A 21,402-nucleotide genomic window follows, 5' to 3' on the forward strand; every position below is an offset into this window, starting at 1 on the left:
GAGTTCAGGGGACAAACTCAGCTTGTAAGTCTGCCCTTTCCCCAATAAAGTCAATTCCTTAAACTATGTCATGTGACATGGAGGAATTAATCACAAAACCCACATGAGGCTCCCTTTGCAAAGTGGGGTGATAGCAATCCACACTTGAACTTCACTAGGCTGTGGTAAGGTTGAATGAGGAACTACATTGCTTCTTGATCATTCATTGTTGTTGCTAATTTCATCACCTGGCCTATTATTTACTCAGCATTTTAAAAAATCAGTCACTTTTCCAATATAATGTTTTTTATGAAGTAAGTAGATTTGAAAAAACAAAAATAAATTTAAAAGACACATGTTCATGACAGAAAGGCTTTCAGAGTTCAAGGGCAGAAAGAGGGGCATCTAACATTGAGTTTCCTGGCCCATGGAAACAGTGGCAAGCAGGAAGGTAATGGAGATAGGTGAGGGGCAGTGGGCCCCACCTGGAGAATCTGACAGAAAGAAGCGAGCTTCCTCTGGGAGGAAAAAGCTGGGCTAGGGATAGGAGTGGGAAGTGATGGAAACTGATAGGTAGCAGGTCTAAGGCTGTCAGAGAGGAGCTGGGATGAAGGGTAGAGGAGAAATAAGGGGACTGCAGAGGGAGCCCTGGGGAATGGAAGGTGGGTGCAGCCTGGGGAGCAGGGTTGGGGGTCCCCGAGAGGCTGGAGGAGACAGCAGGCAAAGGCAGGGTTAAGGCAAGGAAAAAAATGCTGAGGGTGAGGCAGTGGAGGACCCTTGCACTGAGATGGGTGGGGCAAGAGATGGAAGCTGTGGCTGGAAGGGGCTGGAGAACAAGCCTTGACTGGTTGAGTTGGAAGGTCTAGAACATGTTGGAAGGAACAGAAGCAGATGAAGGGTTTCACCTTCTCTCTAGTGATGATCACCCATCAGAGACTAGAGCTCTAAGCATGGATGCCAGTCAGTATTCAGCTGGGAATGTGGACACAGCAAACATGGACCCCAAAACCACCTCCTACACCCATGCTGCATGTTCTAATCTTTGGGACCTCATCACTGGGACTCAGGCCTGGTGCTCAGGGAGGACCGAATAAATACTAGCTTTGGGAACATCCCTGATGGTCCAGTGGTTAAAACTCCACGCTTCCAATGCAGGGTCGAAGGTTCAATGCCTGATCAAGGAACTAAGACCCCACATGCTGCACGGTGCAGCCAACAAATAAAAAGCAAAAGTAAAGAAAAAAAAAGGCTCATCTAAAAATTATTGTATGATTTAAAAAAAAATACTAGCTTTTATTCAACCCTCACTGAAGCCCTTTTTCCCTGCCTCTGTGGCTGCATCTCCTCACTTATAGCTGAGTCATTTGCTTCAAGTCTGGCTTCCCACTCTGACACTGAGGACATGCACCCACAACCCTGAGCTCAGACTCTGCTGCGTGTAGTAGGTACCTGTCAACCCAGCATGCTTTTTTTTTAACTAATAACTCTCAGGGGTTATATTTAACCTTTGAAGAGAGGAAAAGCACACACACAGTAATATTTTACCAACCTGAATACCTCCATGGTGGGCAAAAACTCTGAGTGACAAGATTACACTCCATCTAAAATAAAGGGTAGAAGAAAAACAAATGTTAACATGGTATTCAATATCAGTATGTATTTTAAAGTAAATAAAAATTCATAAGGCCTCACCTTTCAAAATAAACAAGACTCTTCTGCTTTAAGAAACAAGCAAATCCCAGCCCTGAATCTCCATGGCCACAGCCTGCCGAGGAGGGCATCTGATGGGCTTAGGGGTTGCCCTGAGGATCTCTTTACAGTTTGCAAATGGGACTTTACTAGCTTGAAATAGAATGTCTTTTTTTGCCAGCAACCTCCTTCATTTTATTTTTGCAAGTTTAGCAAAGCTAGTGTAAACACCTGTTTGGGGTTGTTTTGTTTTCAGAAAGTCAGAAGTGCTGAAGAGTGTGTTTTCTTAAGGGGCCCGTCCATATAGCGAGAGATTGCCTCTCTCTGTGCACCCATATGTTAACCCACTCAGTGGGAGAGTGGGGCACAAGAGACTGACTGCAAACATACAGGTGTGAAAAATGGAGAATTTTAACATTTGCCAAAGTGCATGTGTTTGCAGTCTCATCTACCCAACCCAACCCAACCTCAAGCCCCTTACGACAAACCAGATTCAATCTTAAACTTCTTGGCCTCTCTACCCAGACTCCAGCCCCCACACCTCCAAAAAAAAAAAAAAGAATTCATCTTGATGGCTCCCCTGTTTAGTCTTTAGTTAAACCATATGGAGAATGGGAGAGAATCTGACAGGCCTGGAGAAACTAAAACAGGGGGGACAAAATTCAGGGCTGCATGTGGAATTCACATTCAGACCATCTACAGGATAATGTCTTAGGAAGGCTGAATGGGTGGAGTGGGGAGGAGAAGAGAAAGCTGGGTAACGATGGGGTGAGGATGAAATTCAAAGGTAGACTCTTCTCCAAGGAGGAGGGCTTGGAGCAGAATCAGAGTGAAAGGGAGTGGGGAGAAGTAATTTGCCCATGGTCCATTAGCTTGTTAGAGCTGAAACCTGTGCCTGCATCCTACTGGGCACCCCAGCATGTCTGTCCAGGCTCCCCACCAGGCCATGCTGTCCCACTTTTGAATTCTAGTCTCTAAAGCCACCATCTTACTTGCTGGGGGGGGCCTTGGGGGCCAGGTGAATGTCAGAATTAGATACCTTGACCCAGCATTCTGTGTCAGCTTTCTTTATCAAAAGTGGTCCTCTCAGAAAGGGGTAGAGACAAGAAAAAAATAAAAGAAGGATTAAGAGAAAAACTACAAATGAAGTATTAATTCAGGCTTAGCTGAATTCAATTATATGTACAAGGGCTTATTATTTATATACCCTCCCAACCCCTCCCCCAAATCTCTGTATTGGAAGAAAAAAGGTTTTGTACTTTAACTGAGCAGCTGCTACTGTAGTTTTATTTATTAAGTTATATTCTGAATTAAATCATGAAGAAACATAAGACAAACCCAAAATGAAGGACATTGTATAAAATAATTGGCCAGCATCCTTCAAAAGTGTCAAGGTTATGAAAGACAAAGAAAGACTAAGGAATCAGCCCAGATTAAAGGAGGCAAAACAGACGTTTAAAAAAAAAAAAAGACAGACATGAAAGTAAATACAACATGTAATTCTGAATTGGATCCTGTCCCTGGTCATCAGTGCTGCAATTAGTGAAATTTGAATGAGGTCTGTAGAGTAGACAATAGTATTGAACCAATGTGAATTTCCTGATTTCCATCACTGTACTATGATAATGAAACTTGCTCACATTTCACATTTAGGGAATCTGGATGAAAGGATATGTGCAAATCCTTTGTTCTATTTTTGCAACTTTTTGTTTAGTATTCTAACTTTCGGAAATCATTTCAACTTTTTAGAAATCATTTCAAAGTGAAAATTTTAAGACAATTTTTTAAAGCCACAGAGTATTGGAAGTAGCAAAGAAGTCACCTTTGCCAAACAGAAATAGGCCCTCAGTAAATATTTGATGAACCCAACCACTGGGTGGAATATTTGGTCTCAACCCAAGATGTTGAGAGGAAATAACAGAAATTATTTATAACAAAACAACTAGGACATTTCTGTTTGGGAGCTATGATCTAGTGTGAGCACAACAACAAAGAAAGATTTTAATACCAATTTTTGAGATGTTTGATCTAAAAGGCAAATGCACACAGATATACTATAGGACTACAGGCATCAAAACTTGTTATTTCTCTCAAAGATCAAAAATGCTTCCAAGATACAGCACTTAACTATAATAGAAACTTTTGAAAGAGTGATTTCAAAAGTTTCTATTTTAGTGTGACATATCTCATATAGAGGGATACATTTCCCTCCTTTTATTAGAGGACATTGTTCCAATTTTTAATACTTTCTGGAATTTCAAAGAATCATTAAAGAATGGGGATACTCTGATTCCAGTGGGACTATTTCTTAGGATTTATCTACACAGCTCTTTCCGGCTTCTGCTTGTCCCAGGCAACACATCAAAGTTGGGGTAGCGTATTTGACAACAATTATAATACAAAGGGCAATGAGCGTATGCTTGAGATTCTTCTGTTAGGTCAAGATTTTCATTCTGTACTTCTTGAATCAGCACACCTGCAGAGGACAGATTCAGAAGCAAATATCTTACACTTTCATATGTAACTGTCCATGGCAAGGGTTCCTGATGTTCTAAGGGGTCTCTTTTCAATCAATCCCTTTTGTTTAGGGCTCAAGATAAAGGCCATTGTAGGGGAAGTTCACTGCTACTTGTGTTGATAGTTGAAATGAACTTGCTGGATTTTTGTCAGTTTCAAAGCATCTTAGGCTGTGCCTTTTACCATTAGTCTTCTCTTTCTTTTACTTCCCTTCCTCTCACATCCCATTGGATTTTGCCCCACCGCTCTCTCTGTTTCCTCTCCAATGTTGCAATAGCTGCTAGAAACAGAAAGGTGAACAGGACAAAGTCCCCATCTTTAAGGAGATCATAAGTAAACAGAAAAGAGAGACAAGACGGAAAAAATTATGGTTCTTGTAAAATGACACTAAAATAGAGGGAGGTTGAGGCCTTCTGAAGGTGGGAGCCACTTAGCTCTGCCTGGAGGAGAGGAAATCTTCAGAGAAGATATATTTGAGCAGAGAGCCTTGCAGAAAAAAATAGAAATCCAAAAACCATGGGGAGATGGTGACTCGGTGCATAGATGTTCCAAGGGCAAAATATCTTTGGGGAAAAAGGAGAGAGAAGTTTAGCATAGCTGAAGGATACTTGTGAAGCTATGTCAAGTTTTGAGACTAGGAGGTAGATTAGAACCACTCTGGGGAGGTTATTATATTCTTCTAAAAATACATGTTTTGGGGAATCATTTATCTAGTTTGTCATAGAAATTCAGAACCACACTTGTGAATTTGAAAGCATTTTCAGTAGTAGAAACACCATCAGAAACTGTCACAACAAACAATTATTAAGTACCTACTATTTTGAGTTGGAGGTCAATGTATTAGTTTGAATATTTCTGCTTATTACAAGCAACATTTTTAGAGAAAAGAAAGAATTTAAATTTCTCATGGCTGATTTTTAAAACTAGATTATACAAATTTTGCTCTTCAAAATGCTTCCTAAATTTATAAGCAAAATCTGCATTATTTAAAATTTAGTTAAAGGTAAATGACATTATTAAATTTATTTTAGGTCAATGTCTGACACCACATTTTTCATGAACTATTTATACTCTTTATAATGCATTCAGATTTCTCGTTTTGGGTATAATGAAGTAATTACACCCCACCCTGTCTGTCCCAAGAAATGCAGCCATAAAACTGAGACAGAATGTATGGAAAAGCTGTTGGAGGACTCTGGGAAAGTAAACAGAAGTGAAAACCAGAATCAAGAGTACAGCCAAACCAGCAGTGATGTTGGCATTTTGTTGTCCTCTGATATCTTCCAAACTAGATACAATACTGCCCAAAATCCAGGAGTGAAGAATAGCACAAACTGATGGAGTTAGAAGAAACCCTTTGCTTCTCACTCTAGAAGTGGGAAAGGAGTTTCTTCTCAGTGTCAGGACAGCAGTGAGGGGGTGCCTAGAATGCTCGGTGGAGTGGGGTTGGGGGGGTAGGGTGTTAGTCTCTCAGTTGTGTCCGACTCAACCCCATGGACTGCAGCCCGACAGGCTACAGTCCATGGCATCCTCTGTCCATGGAATTCTCCAGACAAGAATACTTGAGTGGGTTGCCATTCCCGTCTCCAGAGGATCTTCCCAACCCAGGGATCAAACCCACATCTCCTGCACTGCAGGCAGATTCTTTACCATCTGAGCCACCAGGGACAGCCTCTCTAATGACAAAAGCTGTGTTCCCAGAAGGGGAAGGCAAATCCCCTGTTGCTCATTTTCCCACTCTGTCCTCTTAGTATGAGGTCCTATAATGAGTTAATCTGTGAGAAGTGTACATGAGGGTAGGGGAGTGAAAACTGGGGCTTTAGGACGATGGAGGGGAGCCCAAGGAACCAGAAAGGACCAAGGAGCTTCTAGAGTGGGAGGAACTTGGGAAAGCAACCTCATAAAGTAGTGTATGAACTCCTGGGCTTAATCTTGAGCTGAACATGCACAGATCTGATCCTTAATTGCATTAACAAAGACTCTGAGAACTCAACTTTGACATAGACTGCTGTCCAGGTCCCACTCAGTGGCACAGACCTGAGACTAATCAGAATAATACTACAAAGGCTTTGAGAGTGGAATGGACATTGAAATCACAACCTCCCAGAAGGCTGGGTAGAACTTGCCTCCTGAACCTGAGTGGATTGCCTAATAAGACAAAAGTATAAGTCTCAGAGTCTTTTAATATCCAAGATGCCAAGGATAAAATCCAAAATTATTCAGCATATAAGGAACCAGAAAAATCTCAACTTGCAGGGGAAAAGAAAACTAACAGATGTCAATGCCAAAATGTTGGAACTATCTGACAAAAAAAACTGTATAGCGGAGGTTGTAAAATGCACCTTACAGTCCTTTTTTACAGGTTCTCATATAAGAACTAGATCTTTTGCTTTTATTTATTTTAATTGGAGGCTAATTACTTTAGAATATTGTGGTGGTTTTTGCCACACCTTGACATGAATCAGCCATGGGTGTACCTGTGTCCCCCATCCCGAAGCCCCCTCACACTTCCCTCCCCATCCCATCCCTCTGGGTTGCCCCAGTGCACCGGCTTGACTTTGAGTGCCCTGTTTCATGCATCAAACTTGGACTGGTCATCTATTTCACATATGGCAGTATACATGTTTCAATGCTATTTTCTCAAATCATCCCAGCCTGGCCTTTTCCCACAGAATCCAAAAGTATCTGGATCAGGCACAGAATTTAAAAATTGCAGGTTATTTAGAAGACAGTTAAGAGAGTCTTACCAGTTGATTTGAATATTCAGAATATGAAGCACTTGCTGCTATAGTCAACACTGATCCAGCAGTGAAACTGTCAGCTGAAATTTACTCATGAAAGGAAAACCAACACTGACCTTATGGGAAACCCTGCTTTACTTGCAATGTACAGTGCCTTATTTAAAAAGGATGAGCCAAAATTCAGACTTGTGGCCAATAAGGACCCTGTTCTTTCTTTTCTTGATGACAGGTAGATTCTCCATTGGACTGCCTTGACAAATAAATTAAATGTCCCTATTTCATAGTCAGAACTTTTCCATTTCTCTGATCTATCACTGTAGAGACCAGGTAGGGACCTCTTAAGGGCATCGCCGGTTCTTTGAATGCTGTTCTTGTTTTGCCACCTTCTACAGGCTAGGAGCTATCTTTCTCTCCCGCTCACATCTTTCAGCTCCAACTGCTTTACTAAGTATTTTCTGTAATAGTAGTAGCAGTAGCAGCAAAAAAATCAGCAGCCTGCAGGAAGTCTACATACAGGAGAAGAGAGCAAATAGAGCTTGGGAGGGAGAGAGATACCAAATGATGACGTGGCTGGTGAAAGAGTAGCAGGACTAGAGGAAAGGGGGAGTCAGAAGAGAAAGTGACATGGGGATTATGTAAACTCATTACATAACCCCATAAAACTGAGATTTCCAAAAGAAAATGGAAATCATGGAAGTGTAACAACTTCGGAGCAAAGAAAATTCTTTGCTCCTATTACAAACACCCACCAGAAAAAAATAAACATTTGGGTAAAGAAGTATGCATACTTCCTTTCTCCTTGGGTGGATGTTTGTGATTGCTTTTAAATCTACCTCAAGCCATTGCCATTGGCCTGCCATCTTTGTCTTGGCAGCAGAGAGAGGTCAGAGGATGTGGGCTGAGGGAGGGACTCTCCATATGGCATGCCATGACAGGTTTTCATTTCCATTTTCCTCAATCTCTGTGGGTACTCTGCACCTCAGTTCCCAGTTGTACTCTGGATAATGAGGGAAATTATTGACAATCCCTGACCTGGCCCTTTATTTTTTTTCCCACTCATGGCTTGAGTTTTCATTTCTCATTAAGAGAAGAATCACAGAGTGAGAATTAAACACCTCTTGATTTATTATCTTACTGAAAATGGGAAGTTGAGAGTCCTGGAGCTGGCACTGAATGAAGGGCTCAGCTGATGAGATGAGTCAGCCACTGTAGGCTCCCAGTGGCTGTCCTTCTTATCTTCCCTCTTGAGAACAACCTCACACCCAGAAGTATTTTTGAGTCTATGATTAGGACTCGGTGTTGTAAAACCTGGCACCTTCTCTAAGCAGAGATAATAGGCTCAAATCCCGTTGAGTTTTCTGGTTTGGATTTGCACTCAGCCTTACTCCAGGGTTCAGTTATGTGTCTTCTCCCATAGATGGTAGTCCTCAGGTATAAAGGCTGTGTCCAACTCGCCTGTTAATTCCTTAGTATGTGTCAGGCATATGGCAGGTTCTCAACAAATGAATGGAGAGGGTGAATGAATGCTTCCATGTGAAGATGAACTGACGGCCATTAATTTGCATGTCTATGTGCATATTTAATACTACCCTGAACTGAGAGTCGCTCAGTGGTGTCGACTCTTTGCGACCCCATGGCCTATACAGTCCATGGAATTCTCCAGGCCAGAATACTGGAGTGGGTAGCCTTTGCCTTCTCCAGGGGATCTTCCTAACCCAGGGATCAAACCCAGGTCTCCCGCATTGCAGGCGGATTCTTTACCAGCTGAGCCACAAGGGAAGTCCAAGGATACTGGAGTGGGTAGCCTATCCCTTCTCCAGTTGATCTTCCTGACCCAGGAATCGAACTGGGGTCTCCTGCATTGCAGGCAGATTCTTTACCAACTGAGCTATCAGGGAAGCTCCACCACAAAAAGGAAACAAAGAATGCATGACAATTCCTAAAATAAATTAAATGTAGCATTGCCTTAGGGTTCAATGATTTCAATAACCAAAATGAACCTAAACAGATACTTGCACACCGAGGTCCATAGGCAGCATATTCACAATAACCAAGTGGTAGAAGCAGCTCGAATGCCCACTGACGGATGAATGGATAAATAAAATGTGGTATTTACATACAATGGAAAATTATTCAGTCTTTAAAAGTAAGGAAATTCTAACACAGGCTACAAATGGAGGCCGTTTGAGAACATTATGCTAAGTGAAATAAGTCCAACACAAAAAGATGAATAAGGTATGATTCCACCTATCAGACATACCCAGAATAGTTCAATATATACCAACAGAAGATAGAATGGTGTTATCAGCGACTGCTTCTATTTGGTATGACGGGAAAATTCTAGAAATGGATAGTGGTGATGGTTGCATAACAATGTAAATGTATTTAATGCCACTGAATTACACATTCAAAAAGGATGAAAATGGTTATGTTTATGTGTTGTATATTTTACCACAATGAGAGAGGAAATAAAGCAATGTTCATTTATTATGCTAACATTCCTGAATCAGCCAAGAGAACATCAAGGCTGCACATATAGCTTGCATCTAGTTGTATGTGGAAAAGGAGGTCTGCCCTGCATGGTCACACAGTTTCAAGGGGACATGGGCTAGTTAGTTCCTAATAGCTGTGCACTGCCCCTTTCCCCATTTGTTTCCACAAGAGACCCACCGGCTTTCCCCCCAAGCTTCTAAGGCTAGAAGTTACAGGAAAATCTTCCTTGCCACTTGAATTGTACCATCCACCTGAGGATTACTCACTAATTACTGCAGACTATCTTCCAATGGACAAAGAAACAGTGAACTTATTTGGGGCCACTCTTTCTAGCACCCAGTCTAGGGAAGCCATGTCACACAGGGAGCCAGAGCTCAGCCTTATGGAAGGGACTGACTTTGAAGTGCAACTCTCCAAATGATTAGCTGTGTGGCGTTGGGAAAGTCACTTTAAGTGAGCATCAGTTTCATCATCTATAAAATGGAGACCTACTATGCCTAGGGCTTCCAAGGTGGCACAGTGGTAAAGAATTTGCCTGCCAATGCAAGAGATGCAAGAGACAAGCGCACATGTGTGCGTGAGCGCACGCACTCACACACACATCCACAATGCCTACCTCGTACGGTGGTGCTAAGGCCTAAATGAACTAATAAGTGTTTAGCAGAGTGTTGACAATAAAAAGAGTATTCAATGAATACAATTTTCATATAAGAGATTCATTATTGGTGGTACCAAGAGTAGGGGAAGGAAGTCATACGTGTCACTAAGGGAGCTTAAATATATCAGCTCTACAATCTGAATCTCACACAGGCCAGCCAGTCAGGAGGAGCCTCAGGAGTGAGCAGGAACACCAACTGGCTATTAAATGGGGATTTCCAGGGGGATGTGCAGTTCTCGAATAATCCTAGTCCCTCTCATTCCTTAACTCACTCCTTAATCTTTGGATAGTTTCTGTCTCTCTCAATAGATTTATACCTTCTTCTCACATTTATTAGAAAGTGTACCCATTCATGCTCAATAAATGTCTTGAAACCTGTGAATCCAAAAATGTTAGGATTATGTTAATATAATGCCAAGTAAGCAGAAGGCCCATTAAGAAAGTTGCAGGATGAAGTCATTCCCATCAGTATGATGGTTTGGATGACCTTTGACCATACAATGATGGTACTTCCATCATTTCCATCAGTCAGTCAAATTCTCATACTGATAGTGCTGCTTGAATTTACTAACTTTAATTATTTTCTCAATTTTAACTATTCAGGTGCATCCTCCCAAAACCTGGAGAGATTTATAGAAAGGTAAGTGGAAAAGGGAGGGATATAAGAAGTTGTTTTTAGGTTGGGTTTCTGTTTTGAAAAATTAATTAAAAACTCTCTGTTGTTATCCAGTAGCCACTTATACTGAACCTCCATAACCTGTTAGTCACTCTCCAAACACTGGGAAATTTTCACTTCTTGGGCCAGTGACCACAGGATGTGATTAATTTACATGTATACTTTCAAAAGGATCATAAAAATGTATACAAAGTGGGTAAAACTTAGGTCTGGCCCAAGTGTCTGAAAAAAACAAAAAGAAGACTGTTTCTTATTCCTGCTTTATGAATGAGAAAACAAATTTTTGCTCATATTTGACTTAAAATTCATTAGCAAGGCCTGGGGTGTCCAGAATAGGAACCTTGAGAAACCCTTGATTTTTCAAAGTTGACTGTGTCCTCAGCTGTCATAATGTCCTACACATCTGGACATAAGTACCTCAGGAAACTGATCTGGGTTTACTGATGACAAATATTGTGAAAGATGGTAGCATGTCCCCCTACTGGAGACTTCAACCTACTCTAAATGTCTAAATGTACATATGTATTTATGTGGTCTTTTCCTAATGGAGAAGTGGGTTAAAGATTATAGAGAAGAGGGGAAGTGGGAATGGAGACCCTAGAATGAAAGAAAAATAGCAAAAGTTACCCAGAGGGTGGCCATTTGAAGATTCTTTCACATGTTAGTTGGTTGGTTGGTTGGTTGGTTGGTTTCACATTTGGTTGGTTGGTTGGTTGGTTTCACATGTTGGTTCCAAAGCTAGGTTTCCAAGTGTTTGATATTCAACTTCCATCTATGGCTTCTCAGTTTATCTAGGAACCAGATGTTGGACTATCCAGCCATTGTCATATATGCCATGATTGGAAATGATGTCTGCAGTGGGTGAGTTACTAAAAAATGTTTGGAAGGTTCTTTGAGTTTCCCCTCATCTCCACTCCATTACAGTAGCGTGCTTCCCTTTCTCAACAAGTCCTGGACACATGTCGACTCAATAGAATCAACCTGTAAAGCTGAAAGACCCTTTGAAAAATCTATGATCCCATTAATTCTTTGCTCTGCTTCACAACAAATGGGTGTGTCATGATCAACTCTGAATTACATCACAAGTAATGTGCTACTGCTAGCCAAAACTCCAAGACTGAGAAGCGTGATTTTTGAAATAAAATAAAGCAAATCACAGCTATCCCATAAGAACAGCTTCTTCACTCATCTTCTGATTTACTTACTCGTGTGGTTGAGATAGCATAGACTTAGAGCTTTGCAAAGAAACCTACACATAATTCACAGCCAATCCTATTTGTGCCCATGGCCCATAGTAAGAAAGTGGTTTTGCTAAACTGCTAATATCAGTAGTGATTTCAAAATGTTGAATGCCTTCGTTCCCCCACAACATTTTGGAAGGCTTCTCAAAGTCTGCGCACACCCCTAAGAATATGCCGCACATGTGAATGCCATCTGTCCTGTGATCATGGCCAAAAAGAAAAAAAAAAAAGAAGGTGAGATCAGATCTAAAACAACTCCCCAGTAGCCACCCACCCAACATTTTGGAAAAGAGAAAAGCAAAGCCAAGAGAGGTGACATGACTCGTCCAATTAGTGACGGATGGCAGAGCTGGACTCTGACCCAAGAGGTACTAGAAGCAGGCCCACCTTTTGCTTTTCTATACTTCACTCACCAAGAGCTTTTTAAGCTTGTACTAAAAACATGGTTGAATATTATGAAATTGTGTTTGCCCTCATGGATACCTCCATGACAGCCTCAGAACTCTTATGGTGAAGGAGGTGTAGAACTAATCAGTGAAGTGAGTTCAAGGCAGGAGATTCCACGCTGCAATCCAGAGATGCTCATGTGCCCTGCCTTGGCAGCCCCTAGGCTGGTTTACCACTCTCCCCAGAATCCCAAGTCTGCCAAGGCTACGTTCTGGGGACCCAAGTTAGCTCTGTGATGAGCCACCTGGTACTCACCAGTAAATAGCAAACACCCTCAAAACCTTCCATGAGCCAAGAGCCTCACCACTCTCATGGTATCATCTCATCCCCACAGCAGCCCTGAGAGGCAAGTGCTATTGCTCCATTTTACAAACAAGAAAACAGTTTCAGCAAGGTTATTAAGAAACTTACTTCTATAGTTAGTGAGGAGCAAAGATGAGAGCCCGACAAGGTTCTCAGGCTAAATTCTATGTTCTTTCTACAGTCCACACTTGTCTCATTTGCTTTCTTTTATGCATGTGCTTTTAAAAGTATGTATTGACCACTTATAATGTGCCAAGCTCTGTGCCTGGCTCTAGGATACAATGGCAAAGAGGCCACCATCCCTGACCTCAAAGAGCTTATGAAAGGTAAAGCAATGAGCTTCAGCCCCCAGTTCCAATACAGAACAGAAAAAGCCTATGGTCAGATCAGCCAGTGCCCCTCCAATCTCTGGATCCTATCCCCCGGGAGGGGATAGAGAACAAACTGGTTATACTGAGTACAAAAACATCTGCAGAAAGACTTTAAGTCCAAGAGCCCCAAATCCCTGAAACTGCATGTTTTCAGCAGAAGCTGCACACGCAGAGGTCCCTCCAGCCTGGCTCTGCTTTTCCTTTTCCAAGGAGCCAAAGGGCAGGTAGATATCAGCCAGAGACCTGTGCCAGCCTCCTTCCCCGCCAGGGGTCTGGGCAAATAAACAGCAAGCATTTGGGTGAAAGAATGGAATTGGCTGTGTGGGGTGTCCCCACGGTGCCCATTTTGCAACATCCTGTGGAGGGGTTAGAAAAATAAAGACAGATGGCAACTATACCTCCCATCTGCCAGAACATCAAGGTGGAGGAGATTACCCAAAATGAGCAAAGTGATTTCATAAAAAGCTCAAGCCAGAAACGAATTGCATAATAAGTCTGTCCTAAAAAAACTTTTAGGATATTTGCTTGACTTTTTTCTTTTCTTTTTTTTTTTAACGATGATGCTAGTTCTCTGCTTCTTTTTCTATTCTTTCTATTACCTACTCATGTAGGTAATAAGTACTTGTTAAATGAATGAAGGTCAGGATTGGAAAATAGCTTTTAGCATCAGGAATTCTAGAAGAAAGGTAAAATAGACAAACTTAGCTTTGTCTTTGTAACTCTACTTGATTTGGCTTAAACTAACCCAGCTTCCTTGGGCTTTTGCTATCATTGCCTTCAAAAACTGCAGAATGTGAGTGATACAGAAAAAATTTCTGGAAATAGGGCAAGTATGAGTGAACTACAGCAGCAGAGGCTTGGGTAGCAATAGGAGCACTGAGAAATGAGGGTGGCCTCAAGAGCCTTAGTTCCTCAAGGGTGATTACAAACTTTCCCCAGTATCCCAACACGACATCCCTGAAAATATCATAGTTACTGGAAATGTGATATATATATATGTGTGTGTGTGTGTGTGTATATGTATATATATATATATATATATATATATATATATAAGCACATAACACTAGCCACAGAAATGGATCTAGTTCCATTTTTCAGAGTGGATCCAGAAATTATAAACTGAATATCTTTTACCTAATGGAGAGAGCTAGGGCCACCCTACAGAGGTCGTCTGTGTCGCCAGCTCCCAAGCATTTTTCTGCAGTGCCATTGTTTCAGATGTCATCCAGGACAGCTGGTCAGCACTGCATTAAGAGGAAGCAGCCAAGGTGCTGATAGATCACAGACTCCAAGGAGTCAGGCTGCCAGAAAACCCATTCCATCCAATCAAGGGTAGAAAACCAATAGAGAAGGGAAGGGACAGAACTCCTGCTCAGAGGAATTTTCTCTCCCAGCCTCCTCAGTGGAAGTTTGGGTGGCCAAGGGAATAATAAGGAGGGTCTCAACCAGCCAGGATGTTCCAGGCAACATCCTCTTTTAAGGTCCCCAGGACCTCTATGCATCAGGTAATGCAGGTCCAGTGAGTCCCCACCCCATTCCTGGTCTATGTCAACAGTTCTCTTCAAAGAGTTTGGGTGGGAAGTCAATAATGTGGTTACAACCAGTGGGCTTGGAGAAAAGGGCTGCCTCAATTTTCCAGGCAAGAATATTGGAGCAGGTTGCCATTCCCTACTCCAAGGCATCTTCCCAACCCAGGGACTGAAACTGTGTCTCTGGCATCCCCTGCATTGGGAGGTAGATTCTTTACCACTAGCCCCACCTGGGAAGCCCTCTCTTACCTGGATGTTTCAAAAGCACAAAAGCTAGCTGTGGGTGAAATCTGAACACTCAACCACAACAAGTCTCTGGGCTCTTGCTCTGATTCTGGGCAATGTTTTCTGCAGTCTGTTTGCCTTCTTCCTCAAGAAGGGGCACACCTGCCACCAACCAGGTGCAATCTGTCTGAAACACCTGCCAGGCTAATGAAATGATGGTGGCTGGCCCTGCACCCAAGTCATGAGGTTTATTTTGCATGATTGGGCACAATTCATTAGGATGAGGACAAAGTCTGAGCCACCCCAAAGGCAAGGCTCATCGTCTGTTCCAAGCCCATCCCTGTGGTCATGACGTGTGAGAGCATGTGCTGGGCACCGTTCTCTCTTTCATTATTTTCTTGGCATGAGCGTCATGTCTCTCAATCTGGTTTTCATATTTCTCCCCTAAGCTCTGTCCCCGCAACCCCTCACCTCTCCACGAATGACTGGGGTGAGCTCACCAGTGGGTGACGAAGGATGCAGGCACTGTGGTGGCAGGCAAACCCAAGATGGCAAAGTGGATTTTACATGGGCTCCAGAGCCTCCTGGGGAGGAGGTTTCAAACTTCAGCTCAGCCCAGTCAGCCTTTGACAACTAGTGGTTGTCAAAGGCAACCACTAGCCTTTGGCGCTAGTGGTAAAGAATCCGCCTGCCAGTGTGGGAGACTCGAGATGCAAGTTTGATTCCTGGGTTGGGAAGATCCCCTGGAGGAGAGCATGGCAACCCACTCCAGTGTTCTTGCCTGGAGAATCCCAGGGACAGAGGAGTCTGGTGGGCTACAGACCATAGGGTCGCAAAGAAGGGGACACGGCTAAAGTGACTTAGCATGCACACAAGGCCTGGGAGGTGTTTCCCAAACCACGGGAACTCTTTGATCACTAAAATGCTAGTACTAAGTCCCCTCAAAAATCACCAGGGGAGAAAGAGTACACAGGTAAAAATGCCACTGGGAATTTTTCAGATACAGAGTCATAGGGACCTTGTATGGCATCCAGAAGAGGTGACCCACCATCTGGCACTCAGACCCTTCTGAACTTGCCTGAGCTTGCTATGCACACAACAGAGTATACCTGGCAATCCACATGTGTAAATTATCTAGGTGTACGTGATGTAGCAAAGATGACTGGAGACTGTTCCAGCAGAAACATCACGGCTTCTATTCTGACTTCAAGCCATTTTGGTTAAGCTTGCTTGTTTTGTGAGGTGCCCTTTCATAAATGCAAATTAGCTGAGGTTCTTTGTTTATCATCAGGGTTGTGTCTCTGACCAAAAAAGAATCATTAAAGAGGGAGTTTGGGAGAATTTCCTCCCTCTTAACTCATCTCGCTTTTAGGTGGTCAGAGAGGCTTAGCTCAGCATAACTGCTCTGTGCCAAAGTGCTGTTGTATCAGCAGAAAAAAACAAAACCTGAAATGCCAAGGCAAAAGTTAATAGATGTGCATGCTAGCTTTACCACTGACAGAAGACAGGACACAGATACCCAACTCGCTTTGTTTCTCCCCTGCTGTTGCACTCCAAACACACAGTGAAGGTAAAACCTGGTTATTCTGGGTGGATTCTCCTGGTCTGAACAAGCCCACAGGGCAGCCCGAATCCCCTCCACACACTGAGGTCCTTCTAGTGCTGTTGTACATCTGCAAATCAAGCCTTACCAGTCTTTTACCCCTAGTAGGTAGGCAACCTATTCTCAAATCCTTCTGAGTACTTTTTTTTTGTAAGTTACGGAGCCTTTTTGTTCATAAAACCATATAATTTTTCCCAAAGTAATAAAAACCATAAATATAGAATTTTATTCTACATACTGGGGTTTTGTAAAATGGGCATCTTTTTCTCTTTCCTCCTATCTCTTTATCACAAAGTCCAAGGAACTCATTACCTAGTGTAGAAGCATATACTCCAACTGCAACAAACGCCCCAAACATCAGACTTGCTCCACCTTTTCCTCTGGATGGGGACATGGTGCTCATCACACACTGGCCCATTTGACCCTCACACGCATGGTCAGTCTGTCACCCTTGGGATAGCAACAATGCAAAAGTTTTATTTGGCTAAGTGAAATAGGTAGAGAGGAAATGACATAAGATGACAATGTTTTCTGCCCCTCCCATTAAAACTTAGCTTTCTTTCTTATTTTAGAAAGAATAAAAATAATATGAGGACCCCTTTCATTTGGATTGTTTCTCTGATCACAAAATAACATCTGTAGTGAGAAGTTCAAATAATGCAGGGTTTAGGAAAGGAGAGTTACACGAGTCACTCCCTACCAGCCCCCACAAGCCTGCTCTGAGCTAACCAATAGAGACAGCTTCCTATATTTGCATCCAGATTTTTTTTTCTATTCAAAGTCTAACTTACAGGCTGATTAATATTCATTGAAATGAAATATTATTATGCTTAGTGCTATGCAATTTGTTCTTTTCGATCAACAATACTTTTTAGCAGTCTTTCCCATGTTAATACATGTAGATTATTCTTTTAAAAAATTGTTTTATTGAGATGAAATTCACATATTGTAAAATTAACCATTTTAAAGTGAATGATTCAGTAGCATTGAGTACATTCAGAATGTTGTGCAACCATCACCTTTTTCTAGTTACTTCATTCCTTTGAATGGCTGCATGGGTGTACTATAATTTAGGTAGCCAGGCTTTTTAGTTTATTCCAATTTTACTCTACTCCAAGAAATGCTGCAATATTTGTATGTACATTTTTGCACATTTGTGCAAACATTATTAAAGGACAACTTCCCAAAAGAGAAATGTCAATCAAGGTTAATAGTTAAGCCAATTTCAAATTTTGATACATTTTGAAAAATGTCTTCCAAAATGACAACACCGATATCCATTTAGGAGCGGGTCCCTTAAAAGTGACAATACTGAATACACCTAGGGACTTCTTTCTATTCCCTCTTCCCATGTCTCTTATGTCTGGTCCAACTTGTGAGTCATGAACTTAATTTTCTGGCTTAGAATCTGCTTTTAACACCCTAGGGTGGCAGTGACAAAATACCTCAACCTGGGTAACTTCAAACAAAGGAAACATTTTCTCACAGTGCTGGAGGCTAAAAGTCCAAAATCAAGGTGTGGGAAGGGCCAGGTTCCTCTTGAAGTATCTATGGAAAATCCTTCTTTGTCTTTTCATCCTTCTGGTGGCCCCCTGCAGTCCTCAACATTCCTTGGCTTGTGGCAGCATCACTCCAACCTCCACTTCCAGCATCACAGGGCCTTCTTCCCTACGTGTGTGTCTCTTCTCTTCTTAAAAAGACCTTAATGATTGTATTTAAGGCTCATCCTAATCCAGTATGATCTCATCTCAACTGATTATATCTGCAGAGACCCTGTTTTCAAATAAGGTCACAGTCTGAGGGATGATATTCAATCCATAGACAGGATCATTAGGTAAATCTGAAATTTTAAGAACTTAGAAAACATGATTCCATTTATATTAACAACAGGCAGTTTAAAGCCTAAAGAGTAGATGAAAATCATAGAAAATTCTATATTCTCTCCCAGGTTAATGCAGGTTAGTATCTTAAGTCAAATTTGATGTGTACTAAAGGCTTGTACAAAAATCAGTTGTGCAAAAAATGAACAACAGTAGGCTTATATATTAAATCCAAAAACTATTCTAGAATCCCTATTTGTACCTTGCTTTTTAAACATAACAAGAAAAAAAGAGAGAAACAAAGAAAAGAAGGAAGGGAGATTTAAATGAAATTTTCAAAGATTTATTTCTAGTATTTTGTACATTTCTTATCTTTGTTCTTTGCTCTTTTCCAAGCCAAATGAAAATAAATCAACCAGCTTAAATTCAATAAATGTCTGATTGAAGCTAAAGATTTGCTACTTTTAATTCACTTATGATTTACATCTTTGTCTTAAATTCTTTGATTTTAGGACCATGCTCTTATAACTACTTTCAGTACTTTCATTTTCTGTTTTCACTAACTTTTATGGAACAAAAAGATTAAAATAAAATTTAAAATATCCTCTATAGAGCACAAGCACTACCACGTAGAGAAAGGCAGTGATGAAAATTTGAATTGTCTGCTGACAGATATTGTTGCAGGGGTATAGCCTGGACCAGCAGTCTATCAGGAAATTCATGAAAGTTCATATTTAGTGCAGAAAGGAAGGATATAGTGTGGACACATAATGTCACTTCATTTCTCAGTGAAAGTCTGTTTCCCTGACTATGACATATGTGAAAAATTTTAAAGGCCAAGTTGCAGATCTCAAAGCGCCAAACAAATAATAAGCAGTACCAGGCTCCTTTGATTCCATTAACTGTGTGCAATAGTCAGGATCAGTGACGTTATACTGCAGGAACAAATAGCCCCTAAAATCTTAACAGCATAACACAATAAATATTTACTCACTCACACTACATTGTCCATCAGGGATCACCATGGAGCTCTGTTCCAGGACTCATTGGTTGAGCAGCTGCCTTCTAGAACATTGTTCAGGCCCATGGCAAAGAGAAAGGGCATCCTAGAGGCTCTCATACAACCAAACATGACAAATGTCATTTCTGCTCACAACTCTTAGGCCAGACCTGTCAGTGGCCCTCCTAAGCACAAGGGAGTCCAAAAGTCAGAAATATTTTGCAAATAAATAACCAGTGTGTGTGTGTGTCAGGGGGCAGGGAAGTGTATTTGCATGCATTTATCCTTATAACCCACTCCAGTATTCTTGCCTGGAGAATCCCAGGGACAGCGGAGCCTGGTGGGCTGCCGTCTATGGGGTCGCACAGAGTCGGACACGACTGAAGCGACTTAGCAGCAGCAGCATCCTTATAACCTACTAAGATATTTCTTTTTTCTTTTGCCAACAGGAATATTGATGCTTTCCCAGAAATGACCACTCCTGAGAAATTGTACTCCAAGGTCATGCAGACTCTGCAGTATCTAGATTCCCACCTGCCAAATGGCAGTCATGTTATTTTATATGGCTTACCAGATGGAAGATTTCTCTGGGATCATTTGCACAACAGATATCATCCTCTTGGTATCAGAGATCCTTTTACTCTTTAACAATGTCAGTATATTCGTAGTTCAAATATATGTAGCTCAACTGTATAAAAATACACCTAAAATGCCACCAGAACCAATCAAGGAGAGAGTACTCAGGTACAGGATCTAAAGGTCAGTATCCAAAGGTGGCCAGAACCATATCAAAGTCACACAGGGCAGACACGGTTAGTAAAGAATTTGGACAAATTGAAAGGTATGAGTTTAAATAAGGAAACTCCTTCACTGAAGGTGAGATACAGAACACAGAACGAGCCAATGAAACCCAAATAAGAGACAGACAGGGGACAAACAAGTCCAAAGGAAGGATTTTTCCAGACCTCAGTGGTGAGTGCCCCCTGGTGGCCAGAATTCTAACGGTTCTGTGCACCCTGAATCTTCCCTGGTAGCTCAGCTGACAAAGAATCCACCTGCAATGCATGAGATCTTGGTTCGATTCCTGGGTCAGGAAGATCTGCTGGAGAAGGGATAGGCTACCCACTCCAGTGTTCTTAGGATTCCCTGATGGTTCAGCTGGTAAAGAATCTGCCTGCAATGTGGGAGACCTGGGTTCAATCCCTGGGTTGGGAAGATCCCCTGGAGAAGGGAAAGGCTACCCACTCCAGTATTCTGGCCTGGAGAATTCCATGGACTGACTGTATAGTCCATGGAGTCGCAAAGAGTCAGACACAACTGAGCAACTTTCACTTTCACTTTCTGTGCACCCTGGTGGCCAGTTGGGAGTTCTATAGAACACGGTCCTCCAGAAGCCTTGTTCCCCGCTTCTACATTCTTGGAGTCCTTGGCTCTGAAATGCTTTAAATTTCCAGGAAATTTCTAATAGCATGTCTAGCATTCCAGATGCTTTACAAAGATTGTGAAAGTAGTAGTAATTCACCTTGGGAAGAGCTGCCATTACTGATCCTTAAAACAATTCTGTAAGATAAATGTTTTTATTAATTCTACTTGATTGATGAAAAAAACTTAAGGCTCAGAAAGGTTGCATAGCTTGCCAAATGTTGCACAGCTTATTGTATATGTAACCTGAGTGTAGCTGCTGCTGCTGCTGCTAAGTCGCTTCAGTCGTGTCTGACTCTGTGCGACCCCATAGATGGCAGCCCACCAGGCTCCCCCGTCCCTGGGATTCTCCAGGCAAGAACACTGGAGTGGGTTGCCATTTCCTTCTCCAGTGCATGAAAGTGAAAAGGGAAAGTGAAGTCACTCAGTCGTGTCCGACTCTTAGCGACCCCATGGACCGCAGCCCACCAGGCTCCTCCGTCCATGGATTTTCCAGGCAAGAGTACTGGAGTGGGGTGCAATTGCCTTCTCCGCCTGGGTGTAGCAGGGTTCTTTTTCTGTGTTTCAGGGAAGAATGTCCTTTCAAAAAATACTCATTGTTTGCCATGTCCTGTTCAAGGCACTGTGTAACCATCAGTGAACATTATAGTCAAAAATCTCAGCCAGCATAGGCTTAGGTTACAGT

At 42.0% G+C, this 21,402-nt stretch overlaps 1 protein-coding gene across 1 annotated transcript in view; it reads left to right on the top strand.

The window, feature by feature from the left end:
* AOAH (acyloxyacyl hydrolase) overlaps positions 1-21,402 on the top strand; it is a 176,446-nt gene that overhangs the window by 126,864 nt on the left and 28,180 nt on the right. Inside the window, exons 14-16 of the mRNA XM_081534203.1 lie at positions 10,681-10,717; positions 11,540-11,614; positions 19,745-19,917. Of these exons, the coding sequence (XP_081390329.1) occupies positions 10,681-10,717; positions 11,540-11,614; positions 19,745-19,917 (285 nt within the window). The remainder of the gene's footprint in view (positions 1-10,680; positions 10,718-11,539; positions 11,615-19,744; positions 19,918-21,402) is intronic.

The sequence above is a fragment of the Giraffa tippelskirchi genome, chromosome 10, assembly GCF_054371585.1.
Source record: "Giraffa tippelskirchi isolate mGirTip1 chromosome 10, T2T-mGirTip1v1.2.pri, whole genome shotgun sequence".
Taxonomy (NCBI): domain Eukaryota; kingdom Metazoa; phylum Chordata; class Mammalia; order Artiodactyla; family Giraffidae; genus Giraffa; species Giraffa tippelskirchi.